Here is a 12522-nt window from a genome sequence, read left to right on the forward strand (position 1 = left end):
TCTCTAGGACCTGGAGCCGCGCGCCAGTGACATCACCTATGGGCAGTTTGCTCAGCTCTACCGCAGCCTCATGTACAGCGCCCAGAAGATGGTGCAGGAGCCCCCCCACCCCACTCCCGCCCTACCCTGCCCTGCCCCGCCCCCGCCCCGCTCTGCCACACTCCATGCTCACGCCCCGCTCCCGCGCCCCCACCTGTGCCTGCGCCCCCACCCCTGCCCGCGCCCCCCGCTTGCCTCAGCCTTGCTTGGGGGCGGTGGGGTGCCGTGCCTCCGGTGCTTCTCCCTGTGAGGCCTGCCCCTTTGAATTGCCCCAGCCTTTCTTCCCGAGAGCCCCTTGCCCACAGGGCCTCCCTGGGTTCTCGCGCTGACCTGGTTTTGTCTCCTGCAGATGGACCTTCCCTTTCTGGAAGACAGCGCCCTGAGGTTTGGTCTGAAGTGGGGAGGTGGGCTTCTCCCCAGGCCCCCACGTCCCTCCCCTGGTTGATTCCCCGTGGATGGTTGGGGGTGTGGGACCCTCCTGGACCGTTCTGGGTGCCGCCTTCTGAGGGCACCCCACTGTCCGTGGTCCGCGCTAGCCAGCCGGCCGCCGGGCGCTTCCTTTCTGTCCTGCAGGGCGGGCGAGCGGCCGGAGCTGTGCCGGGTGTCCCTTGCTGAGTTCCAACAGTTCCTCCTCGAGCACCAGGGGGTAGGACCCAGCTGGGCTGGGGTGCTGGTGGGGGTCCGGCTCCCCAGCGGCTGGAGGCCTCTCACGCATCCCCCTCTCCCACCCCATCAGGAGCTGTGGGCGGTGGACCGGCTCCAGGTGCAGGAGTTCATGCTCAGCTTCCTCCGAGACCCCTTGCGAGAGATTGAGGAGCCTTACTTCTTCCTGGATGAGGTCCGCGTGCCCTCCTTCTGGACTGACCCCCTACCTGTGCCAGCCGGTGCTGTGGTGCAAGGCAGGGGCTCATCTTCTGTTTCTCCACATTTGTTCCCGGATAGTTCGTCACCTTCCTGTTCTCCAAGGAGAACAGCATATGGAACTCACAGCTAGACGCGGTGTGCCCCGACACCATGAACAACCCCCTGTCGCACTACTGGATCTCCTCCTCGCACAACACGTGAGTGGCGCCCTCAGCCCCTGGCCCAACCCCAGGAGGTGGGGCTTGCCTGACTCCCCGCCCCCTGCCTCCCTGTCTAGGTACCTGACCGGGGACCAGTTCTCCAGCGAGTCATCCCTGGAAGCCTACGCTCGCTGCCTGCGGATGGGCTGCCGCTGCATCGAGTGTGCGTGGGGGCCTGGGGCGGGGCGCCTGGGGTGGGGTGGACGGGGAGATGGGGGGTGGAGCCTGCCCGCTTGACTGTTGTCGCCTTGCTCCCCAGTGGACTGCTGGGATGGCCCAGACGGGATGCCAGTCATTTACCACGGACACACTCTGACCACCAAGATCAAGTTCTCAGACGTCCTGCATACCATCAAGGAGCATGCCTTTGTGGCCTCAGAGTGAGCGGCCAGGGCTCGGCTCCACCTCTCCTGGGTCCCTGTGAAAGCCCCCCCAGGCCCCGGCCCTGCCTTCCACCTCCTGCCAGCTGCTGGAGCCCTTGCTGCCGGAGCTGCTCACTTCCTGCACCCTTGGCCCACCTGCCTGCTCCGTGGGCCCTGCTCCTCAGCCTGTGGAACACACTCAAGCTCTTCATCTTCAGAGATCAGTCCTGTAGCCCTGGGCCTGGGAGGTTGTTGTCCTGCCAGCTCCTTTCCTGTCAGAACCCAGAGAATCATCTGTGCTCCGCGTGTTTCACTCTGCAGTTCTTATTGTTTCCCCAAACCGTGGTCACTAGCCTCTCCCACCTCATTGAGGGGATCACCAGGGGCCCCCAGTAGCTAAACTTGGGGGCTGTTCGTCACCACTCCTGACCTGGGTGTAGGATGTCCCTCCTTGCTGCCGGGGCAGCTGCATGAAGGAACCAAGTCTAGGGATGCCTGTCTGTGGCAGTCCCAGTTGGCCTGGGTTTTTGCTGCACCCATAAGTCCGCCTCTTCTCTGGGGTAGCTCCCCTCTAGGGAGAACCTTGGGCCCTAGGCCCCTGACGCCTCACTCTGGGAGGGTCTGAGCCATGACCCCTGGGAATCACAGGGTCTCCTGTGTTACACGCTGTTCCCCTGCCCTGCAGGTACCCGGTCATCCTGTCTATCGAGGACCACTGCAGTATTGCCCAGCAGAGGAACATGGCCCAGTATTTCAAGAAGGTGCTCGGGGACACACTCCTCACCAAGCCTGTGGACATTGCGGCTGACGGGCTCCCCTCCCCCAACCAGCTCAAGAGGAAGATCCTTATCAAGGTAAGTCTTGGTGAGGGGGGCGTGCCTTTGCTTCAGTGGTGGGTCCTCCAGGACTGGAGGAGGAGGTGGGGGCCTGGGATGCCAGTCCTGGCCTGTCGCCCACAGCACAAGAAGTTGGCTGAGGGCAGTGCCTACGAGGAGGTGCCTACATCGGTGATGTACTCTGAGAACGACATCAGCAACTCCATCAAGAATGGCATCCTCTACCTGGAAGACCCAGTGAACCATGTGAGTGCTGGGCCAGGCTGGGCCTGCAGGGCAGCCACACAGAGGACTCTGTCACAGGCCCCCCCGCCCGTCTCTTCCAGGAGTGGTACCCCCACTACTTCGTCTTGACCAGCAGCAAGATCTACTACTCGGAGGAGACCAGCAGCGACCAGGGCAACGAGGATGAGGAGGAGCCCAAGGAGGTGAGGGCTGGCCCAGGGCCGGGGTCCGGGTTGGGGTCTGGGTCACCGAGCGTCTCTGCTGTCACCCTCCGCCTTGCAGGCCAGTGGCAGCACAGAGCTGCATTCCAACGAGAAGTGGTTCCACGGGAAGCTCGGGGCGGGCCGGGACGGGCGGCACATCGCCGAGCGCCTGCTCACAGAGTACTGCATTGAGACCGGGGCCCCGGACGGCTCCTTCCTCGTGCGCGAGAGCGAGACCTTCGTGGGCGACTACACTCTGTCCTTCTGGTAAACCTCCTGGCACGTGCACACGTGGATCTGACACCACCAGGGGCACCGTGGGTCCCGGGCACGCGCGCAGACACGTGCGGTCGGTGTGGAGCCTCTGCAGGGCCGCTCGCACCTGAGCCATCCTGAGTGCCTCCTGCGGGAGACCTGGTGCCCTCTGGTGGGTGGCGTGTGGGCTGCCGCCCCGCCTGCTGCTCACAGCCTCCTGTCCCCTCAGGCGGAATGGCAAAGTCCAGCACTGCCGGATCCACTCCCGGCAGGACGCGGGCACCCCCAAGTTCTTCCTGACGGACAACCTCGTCTTCGACTCCCTCTATGACCTCATCACGCACTACCAGCAGGTTCCCCTGCGCTGCAATGAATTTGAGATGCGCCTGTCAGAGCCGGTCCCGCAGACCAACGCGCACGAGAGCAAAGAGTGAGGGAGGGGCCTGGGGCTGCGGGGCGGGGGCGCGGACCTGGGGCGGGATGGGGGTATGGGCCTGGGGCAGGGTTGGGGCGCAGACCTGGGGTGGGATGGGGGTGTGGGCCTGGGGCAGGGTGGGGGCGCAGACCTGGGGCGGGATGGGGGTGTAGACCTGGGGCGGGGTGGGGGCGCAGACCTGGGGTGGGATGGGGGTGTGGGCCTGGGGCAGGGTTGGGGGTGTAGACCTGGGGCGGGGCGGGGGCATGAAACAGGGTTGGGGCGGGAGTGTGGGTCTGGGGCAGGGTGGAGTCGCGGACCTGGGGCTTTGGCGCTGGGCAGGGCTGACACAGATTGTCCATCCACAGGTGGTACCACGCCAGCCTGACCAGAGCGCAGGCCGAGCACATGCTGATGCGTGTCCCCCGGGACGGGGCCTTCCTGGTGCGGAAACGGAACGAGCCCAACTCCTACGCCATTTCCTTCCGGTGAGGGGGTAGCCCTAGGGGGCTGGAGGCCGTGCAGGGCACTCCTGGTCCCGGCCCACTGACCCCGTGTGGCTCCTCTGTCTCTGTCAAGGGCTGAGGGAAAGATCAAGCACTGCCGTGTCCAGCAGGAGGGCCAGACCGTGATGCTGGGCAACTCAGAGTTTGACAGCCTTGTTGACCTCGTCAGCTACTACGAGAAGCACCCACTGTACCGCAAGATGAAGTTGCGCTACCCCATCAACGAGGAGGCTCTGGAGAAGATTGGCACGGCTGTGAGCGCCTGGGGGCAGGGGGCAGGGCGCAGGAGACCTACCGGCCCTCCGGGAACTGCCAGGCTCACCGCAGGGCAGGCCAGCACCCAGCAGTCCCTGGGTGGATGCGAGGGACAGAGCGGCCCACGTGCTGCCGGGGGGCCAGCCAGCCCAGCGGAGACCCAGGGAGGCGTCCCGGAGGGAGGGCCTCTGTGTGTGTCTGTGAGGCTAGGACGGTTGTGTGGGTGGGGAGGTGGGGAACGGGTTTCAGCAGAACTGTCCCTATGGGCCAGGGGGTGGGGTGGGGAGGGGAGGTCCCAGAGTTCACCCAGGTAGGGGGTCCACCTGGGGGGTGGGAGCACGGCAGGGGCTCATAGGCTACAGAGATGTGTTTGAGAAGGGCAGGCCACGGGGAAGCCAGCGTGAAGGCAGGCTGTGGTGCAGGAGCCAGGATCACGGCCGCAGCGAGGACAGTGGGGCCCTGGCAGAACGTCCACTCCAGACTCTTGTCCTCAGTGGGCCCAGGTGGCCAGGGCGAGGGCCGCCCGCTGGGGCTGGGGTCTGAGAGGAGGTAGGGGTGGAGGCGGCTTCTGGAGCCGCCTGGTCTCAGAGTCGTGGACAGGGTGGCCAAGATAAGAGTGAGGAGAGAGGAGGGGTGTTCTAGGCCCCTGAGGTTGGGAACCCTGGCGGACCAGGTGTGTGAAAGGGGCGGACGGGCGGCTTGGTGAGGCGGGGACACGGAAGCCAGCAGCTGCTTTCACTTCTGGGCACTAACATGGCCTGACCTGTCCCATTTCCAGGAGCCTGACTACGGTGCGCTGTACGAGGGCCGCAACCCTGGCTTCTATGTGGAGGCGAACCCTATGCCCACATTCAAGGTATAGCCTTGGGCTCTGGGCGCAGGAAGCTGGGGAGGGTCCCCAGCTGTGGGGTGCAGGGCAGCCTGCGGTCTTTGTGCAGAAGTGGTATTTGTGGTTTTCCGAGGCCCAAGAGGTGTTGCGAAGTGTGTGGTTGGTGTGTGACCACAGCTCTCCTGGGGCTGGCCCCAGCCACTGTCCCAGGGGTCAGCACTGACCCGTCCAGACTCCTCCCCGGGGTGACCCCCGTTTCCTCCCTGGTGGCAGCAGGCGGGGGTGGGGCACACTGGCTGCTGCTGAGCTTCCTCAGATAGGCGGATCTTCCTCTTTGGGGCTTTGTTTCTAAGGGGTAAGGATCTGGGCTCTTTTCCTCATTTTTCCTTATCAGTAGGGAGCTTGGGACCAGATTCCTTCTCCTACTTTGAAGCTGCTGAATGGTGGAGTGCCAGCCACACCCCAAGCCATCCTGGTCTTAGAGGAGGCGCTCAGTACCTCCCATCCCAGCTTCCCGGTCTAACTCCTGGGGCCCAGGGTGGGGGCTTGCGAGGTCTCCCCGAACCCAAAGGAGCTTCCCTCCAGAAGCCCTGGCTCACCTGTCCCCTTTGCCCTGGTGCCTCCTGCAGGCCCCGGGGAGAGTGGTCACAAGGACTGGTGCACGTGCAGCCATGGGTGGGAGAGGAGGAGCGGGAGGCCTGTCTGCTGGACCAGGGCTTCTCTCCCGCAGTGTGCCGTCAAAGCTCTCTTCGACTACAAGGCTCAGCGGGAGGACGAGCTGACATTCACCAAGAGCGCCATCATCCAGAACGTGGAGAAGCAGGAGGGAGGCTGGTGAGCCCTCGAGAGCCCCTGGTGCAGGCCAGGCGTCCTGGGTACTGGCCGTGTACATGCGAGAGGGGCTTGGGAGGCAAGGACCGGTGTGGGCCCCGATGCACCCGCAGAGCTGCTTCCTCTCGGGAGTTTGGGGTGGTCCCTGGGGTCAGCACCCTGTGGCTTCCACAGGTGGCGGGGTGACTACGGTGGGAAGAAGCAGCTGTGGTTCCCTTCAAACTACGTGGAGGAAATGGTCAGCCCGGCGGCCCTGGAGCCCGAGAGGGAGGTGAGAGCAGGGCCTCGTCGGTGGGAGGGGATTCCCGTGTCCAGCCTCCTGCACGGCGTCCACCCCCCCGCACGCGCACAGCACCCCCGTGGTCCCATCACCACACGCAGGCCGCAGTCTGATGAACATGGGCCCCACGCGTGTGGTTTCATGTTCGTCTGTTGGGTGTATTTCTCACGTGCATGCAGGCATCCCCTCATGCACACATCCCCTCATGCACACAGCAGACTTGCTGACTCTGGGCTTTGCCTCCCTCAGCACTTGGACGAGAACAGCCCGCTCGGGGACTTGCTGCGGGGGGTCCTGGATGTGCCAGCTTGTCAGATAGGTGAGCCCCAGCCCTTTCTCTGCCCCTCAGGTTCAGGCTGTCCCTGGTGGCTCTCTCCATGCCCAGAGAGAGGAAGCTGAGGGTTGGACCCCACAGGCTGTCCTCGTTCTGAGCTCTCCCCACTCCTGGACGCCTCGGCACCCTCTGGCTCCCCATCCCCTGCCCCCCCAGCTCTGAGGCCTGCGTGCTCGCCCTGTGCAGACACTGGGGATGATGCTGCTGGCGAGCTGAAGTCCATGGTCTTGGAGGGCTGGTCCTTGGCTGAGACAGGCTTAGAGGTGGGGACAGGGGCTCGTCTCTGGGCTGCCCATCCTCCACCCTGAAGAGGAAGGGAGTGAGCTCTGCCCATGCCTGGGGTGGGGTGGGGGCTCAGCCCCATGTCCCCAGCTCTCCTCTCCTCCCTCCCTCCAGCCATCCGTCCCGAGGGCAAGAACAACCGGCTGTTCGTCTTCTCCATCAGCATGGCCTCAGTGGCACACTGGTCCCTGGACGTGGCTGCCGACTCACAGGAGGAGCTGCAGGACTGGGTGAAGAAGATCCGGGAGGTGGCGCAGACGGCGGACGCCAGGGTGAGAGCCTGTGCTGGTCCTCCAGCCGCGGGGCAGCCCCCGCTGCTTGGCAGGGGCTGGAGGGACACGCGTGCTCCACAGTGTGGCACGTTAGGGGTGTGTTGAGTTTGAGGTATACCCAAGACGTTCCTGAGTGGCTCTGCGTAGTGACCAGTTGGTATCAAGGGCAGAGGCGAGAGGCTAGGTCCTGGGCTGGAAGCAGGAGTAGGTGCCCAAGGTTTAGGGTGACGTGGTACAGGTTGGGAGCAGAGCGTGACCTCTGAGGACGCAGGTGTTGAGAAACGAGAGGCTGGGATGAGCAGGCCAGCGAGGCCGGGTGTCTGACTCGAGGCAGGCCACAGAGCAGACAACAGGGCCAGAAGCTCAAAGTGCTGGTTGTAGACGGCCGTGGCTGTGGGCGGTCACGGCTGGGTGGTATGGCAGTGGGCCTCGGCTGGTGGAAGGCAAGGGCGCCGCCTGTGCAGGGCAGGGCGGTGGAAGGACCAGCTTCTGGAGGTGAGAGGAGGGTGTGCTGGCCGGGGTGTGGGAATCCTGCAGTGGGGTGGAGGGGCTGCGGGACACACCGTGGCTGCCTTGGAGAAAGGACGCCCGCAGGCCAAGCCGAGAAGGCTGGGTGCGGAGGACTTAGAGTCAAGCAGGGCCTGGAAGGACCAGGCTGGAAGGATCTGGTGGTTGAAGGGATGCATCCTGGGGTCTGGGCTATGGAGGGAAGGAACAGCTTGAGAACAGGAGCTGCTTCTGGAAGGAAGCGGGCCTCCACGAGTTCGAGGGCCGCACAGGGTGCTAGTGAGGGATGTGCTGGGGCTGAAGTCTGGCCGTGGTGGGTAGGTGGTGGTTTTGAGAAAGGAGAACTGCGAGGTGAGGGGTGAGGCTTCTGGGCCGGGGCTGGAAGGATGGTCCCAAGGACCCAGAGGACTGCGCCCACGTTCCCAGTGCAGTCAGTGCCCGTGGCAGGCCCAGAGCTGAGGACCAAGCAGCCCTGAAGTGCAGCCGGCCCAGTGCCCTGAAGTGTCTCTGGGGCGCAGGTGGTGTGAGGATCCCGGCCTCTGAAGCTGGGAGGGTGTGTTGTCCTCAGGACGGTTTCTGGGGTGTGACTGAGGACAGCCGGGTCTGGAAGGTGCGAGTGGGCATGCCCAAGGTGGCCGGGGGCTCCTCTCCCTGGGGGCTCTAGCCTGGGCTCAGGACCCATGTGTCCCCAGCTCACCGAGGGCAAGATGATGGAGCGGAGGAAGAAGATCGCTCTGGAGCTCTCAGAGCTCGTCGTCTACTGCCGGCCTGTCCCCTTCGATGAAGAGAGTAAGGGTCCAGCCCGGGGTTGGGAGGGGGCTGGCCCCAGCAGCACCTGGATGGGCGGACTCTGAGCGCGCTCCCTGTTGGGCCCAGAGATTGGCACCGAACGCGCCTGCTACCGCGACATGTCGTCCTTCCCGGAGACCAAGGCCGAGAAATACGTAAACAAGGCCAAAGGTAAGAAGTTCCTCCAGTACAACCGCCTGCAGCTCTCCCGCATCTACCCTAAGGGTCAGCGGCTGGACTCCTCCAATTACGACCCCCTGCCCATGTGGATCTGCGGCAGCCAGCTTGTGGCCCTCAACTTCCAGACCCCAGGTGAGGCAGCGGCCGGGGGCAGGGTCCCGCCAGGCACTGGGGCTGGAGTCCACTGTAACCCACTCTTGCAGACAAGCCCATGCAGATGAACCAGGCCCTGTTCCTGGCTGGCGGGCACTGCGGCTACGTGCTGCAGCCCAGTGTCATGCGCGATGAGGCCTTCGATCCCTTTGACAAGAGCAGCCTCCGCGGGTTGGAGCCGTGCGCCATCTGCATCGAGGTGGGAAGGGGGCGCTCTGCTGGGCTGGTTCCAGGCGCCAGGGCCGGGGGGCTGGCTAACGTGACATGGGAGGGGTGCTGGACAATCCTGGAGCTTGAGGGAGACGAAGCCATTCTTTGAGGTGGGCGTGGGGCTTCAGGCCTGCACCAGAGGACTGGGCTCAGTGTGGCCAGTTCTTGGCTCTCAGGAGTCATGCGGTCCAGTAATAGCAAACCATGGATAGCCACTGCCTGGCAGGAGTGGGCAGAGACAGGCAGGGAACTGGTGCCCCTGCCACAGGAATCGGCTTGATGGTACTTGCTAGAATGGGGGCTTGAACAGCACTGAGCCCCCATGCCGCCCTCTGGAGGCCCCAGGGGAGCAGGTGTGATGCGGGCAGCTTGCTGCTGTGGGATGCAGGGGTTGTGGGCCCGAGTGGGTCTCAAAGGAGAAACGAGGACAGAGTGGGGGTGACCATGTCTTTTTTCCAGAGATTTCTACTTTTTTGTCCCGGGGGGAAGTAATTTAAACATTTTCGTGTTAAAATGCACATGGATTTAAGGTAGGTTAGAGTGCAAAAACTCACATGGGACTTCTGGGCAGTGTCCTGAGGGCCCAGCAGAGGGCGCACTGCCTCCGCCGCTCAGTGGGGACCGGGTGTGAGTTGGAAGGACCAGCCCAGGCCCATGCTTGCCTGCCTTACAGGTACTGGGGGCCCGGCACCTGCCGAAGAACGGCCGAGGCATCGTGTGTCCTTTTGTGGAGATCGAGGTGGCTGGAGCCGAGTATGACAGCATCAAGCAGAAGACGGAGTTTGTGGGTACGTCTCCCCTCCCCACACCCCCAGGCATGTCGGACCCCCTGTACCTGTGACTCCATCCTCCTGGCAGTGGCCTGAGGCCTTTTGCCCTTGCTTTTGCAGTGGACAATGGACTGAACCCTGTGTGGCCAGCCAAGCCCTTCCACTTCCAGATCAGTAACCCCGAGTTCGCCTTCCTGCGCTTCGTGGTCTATGAGGAGGACATGTTTAGTGACCAGAACTTTCTAGCTCAGGCTACCTTCCCAGTGAAGGGTCTGAAGACAGGTGAGGGCCCTTCCTCCACGCCATGCCCACCGTGATCCGGCTCAGGGGTGGGGCAGCTTGCCGGCGTCCCCCTGGGCTAAGGACCAAGCTTCCTCCCCGCAGGCTACAGAGCGGTGCCTCTGAAGAACAACTACAGTGAGGGCCTGGAGCTGGCCTCCCTGCTCGTCAAGATTGACGTCTTTCCCGCCAAGGTACCGGCGGGCGGGTGGGCGGAGGGGCGGTGCGGGGCCCGGCAGCCACTGAGCCCTGTGTCCCTGCCGAAGCAGGAGAACGGCGACCTCTGCCCCTTCGGGGGTGCGTCCCTGCGGGAGCGGAGCTGCGACTCAGGCCCGCTGTCCCACGGCCGAGCCCGGGAGGGCTCCTTCGAAGCTCGCTACCAGCAGCCCTTCGAGGACTTGCGCATCTCCCAGGAGCATCTCGCAGACCATTTTGACGGTCGGGATCGCAGGTGAGGGGTGGGGGCGAGGTGGCCTGGAGGAGGGGTCCTGAGAGGCTGAGGGGGTTGCTGGCTGCCCTCAGTTCCCCTCGCCCATCCCCCTGGGCTTCAGCCTGCCGCCCGTCAGGATGCTCTTCCTCCTGCCCAGGGCCCCGCGCAGGACTCGGGTCAACGGAGACAACCGCCTCTAGCTGTGCCCCAGCCTCGCAGAGAGCAGCAGGTGCCGTGCTGTGCACGGAGAGGGGGCCGTGGACTGGTTCCAGGGAAGCGGCCTATGGGGCCGCCCTTCCTGGCCTCACCGCCTAGAGCCCGGATTCCAGCCGTGGACGCTAGACGAAAAGCACGCCATTAATGAGATGTATTCCTATTCTGGGCCTCCACGTCCCAGCCTTGGGTGAAGGCAAAAAACTGTACTGTCTGGCCTTGAAGCACACACATCTGGCCCTGCCTTCTGGGGATGGAGCCTTCCGTCTTGGGACCACCACGGCCACTGCCTCTCGGAGAGAGAGGCTGCCTCAGCTGGCCGCACAGGAGGCTCAGGAGCCGCTGACATTCCTGAGAGGAGCGGAGCAGCAGCAGCCTCGCTGGGCTCTGGAGTCAACGTTTACACAGTCCTGCAGCTTTAAACCCCAGCCAGGCAGGGAGGGAGGGGAGGTGTCCTGGAGCCCGGGCGGAGGAGCACAGGGCCTGCCTGGAGAGCAGAGCACAGCACAAGGGCACGCTGCCCACGACCAGGAGCGCCACCCACCTGACTGACACAGAGCCTCGCGTGCAGGGCAGCAGTATTGGGCAGCCAGGCCGTGAGGGGCCTGTGGAGGAGGCTGAGGTGGCCCAGGGTGCCACCTGGGACAGGGAGAGCGATAGTGAGTTGCAGGGCCACAGCTGCAGCGCCTCGGGGCCGTGGGAGGACAGCGGCCCTGGGGCACCCACTGGGCCGCAGTGCCCCCTGCCTGCAGCCTGAGCGCAAGCCTGAAGGACCCGCTCACCAGGGGGCACATGTCTGTGGGCACTGGGCAGCAGGCGGCTCCTCCCACATCGTCAGTGAGGACGTGCCTGTGTTTGCGTCACGGCCCCCCAAGAGCCAGAGCAAGAAGCCAGCTGGGTCAGGACTGATGGGCACCTATGGGCCCAGAGTGGAAAGGCCAATCCCCACAGCAGAGGTCCAGCTGGGCACTGGCCGCCACGCGTTCAGGAAACGCCCTCTCAAAAGGGACATGTCCTCCCACAGCAGCTCAGCAGGCCAGCCGTGAGTCCCAAATCAGAGTGAAGACCATTTTCCCTGTCACACGACACCTTGGATCGGAGTCTGCCAGACGACCCTGCAAGAGGACGCTGTCTGGGTGATCTCGAGCGTTTGTGAAATCAATCAGGTCCTGACAATAGACGGACATGATGTTGGAGTATGGACTTGTAAAGTTTATTTTTGCACACTCTGTCTCTCACGACCTTCATTCCTTCACGTAGGATGTATGATTTTCTATGTCTTCCACTTCTGACCTGAAAGCTGCTTGGTGGGGGGATGGGACTGGGCAAGCAAAGTGAACGAACTTATCTGCGCACTGTGGCAGACCTGTTATTTTTACGGATTTACAGCTCAGTTAACAGTGTTACCTTTTTAAGATTTCTATATACTCTTCAGAAGAACCACTGAGCCATTCAAGCCTTGTTATTATCTGATCCCAATAGTGATTCCATTTTCTATAGCTTTTAGGATAGACAATAAATTATTTAACATTATATTAAAACTTTCCATATCGTGAACTGTAAACTGAAGGAAATCACAGTTTCTCAGAAAATGTATTGATTTATTTAAACTAATTCTGAAATGGTATTTCAAAGTACCACCTCCCAATCAGCTGTCCATAGCAAACATGTCTATATATGGTTGCCAGCGTTTCATTTATAATTTAAATGTTAATAAAAATTTTAAATTTTATTGAAAAAGCTTTCCTTCTGAAAAGGACTGTAAAAAGTGGAATTACTTCTCAATGGCACCATGACGATGTTCTGCTCTTCCTGCTGCTCAGCCTCGGCGGGCGAGGGGCGGGAGGCGAGGACGCGGAGCAAAGCCAGCCGATGACGCAGGTTTCTTTAAAGGCAAAGATGGCGCGGGATGCTGTCCCTCAGGAAGGAAGGAGGAATGAAGGAGCCGCTGGCTTTGCAGGGCACAGGCCGTTGGTTATTGATGGACCCTGCTGCACCCATGG

At 62.7% G+C, this 12522-nt stretch overlaps 1 protein-coding gene across 2 annotated transcripts in view; it reads left to right on the forward strand.

Annotated features, from left to right (window-relative positions):
• The window catches only part of PLCG1 (phospholipase C gamma 1), a 32883-nt gene extending 20691 nt beyond the window's left edge, over positions 1–12192 (forward strand). Inside the window, exons 6-32 of one of the 2 annotated variants that reach the window (XM_068987580.1) lie at positions 8–91; positions 389–423; positions 613–685; positions 776–877; positions 982–1100; positions 1181–1266; positions 1363–1483; positions 2151–2319; positions 2425–2547; positions 2628–2729; positions 2809–2996; positions 3214–3414; positions 3768–3887; positions 3979–4159; positions 4939–5016; positions 5720–5823; positions 5995–6091; positions 6350–6419; positions 6831–6988; positions 8188–8284; positions 8372–8596; positions 8668–8816; positions 9501–9615; positions 9718–9879; positions 9982–10070; positions 10146–10327; positions 10464–12192. In XM_068987580.1, coding sequence (XP_068843681.1) covers positions 8–91; positions 389–423; positions 613–685; positions 776–877; positions 982–1100; positions 1181–1266; positions 1363–1483; positions 2151–2319; positions 2425–2547; positions 2628–2729; positions 2809–2996; positions 3214–3414; positions 3768–3887; positions 3979–4159; positions 4939–5016; positions 5720–5823; positions 5995–6091; positions 6350–6419; positions 6831–6988; positions 8188–8284; positions 8372–8596; positions 8668–8816; positions 9501–9615; positions 9718–9879; positions 9982–10070; positions 10146–10327; positions 10464–10506 — 3273 coding nt within the window. In that variant the 3' untranslated portion in view covers positions 10507–12192. Of the gene's footprint in view, positions 1–7; positions 92–388; positions 424–612; positions 686–775; positions 878–981; positions 1101–1180; positions 1267–1362; positions 1484–2150; positions 2320–2424; positions 2548–2627; positions 2730–2808; positions 2997–3213; positions 3415–3767; positions 3888–3978; positions 4160–4938; positions 5017–5719; positions 5824–5994; positions 6092–6349; positions 6420–6830; positions 6989–8187; positions 8285–8371; positions 8597–8667; positions 8817–9500; positions 9616–9717; positions 9880–9981; positions 10071–10142; positions 10328–10463 lie in introns of both variants that reach the window. The other variant, XM_068987579.1, reaches the window with a different exon arrangement.
• The last annotated feature ends 330 nt before the right edge of the window (positions 12193–12522 follow it).

Source organism: Capricornis sumatraensis, chromosome 15, assembly GCF_032405125.1.
Source record: "Capricornis sumatraensis isolate serow.1 chromosome 15, serow.2, whole genome shotgun sequence".
NCBI classification, from domain to species: domain Eukaryota; kingdom Metazoa; phylum Chordata; class Mammalia; order Artiodactyla; family Bovidae; genus Capricornis; species Capricornis sumatraensis.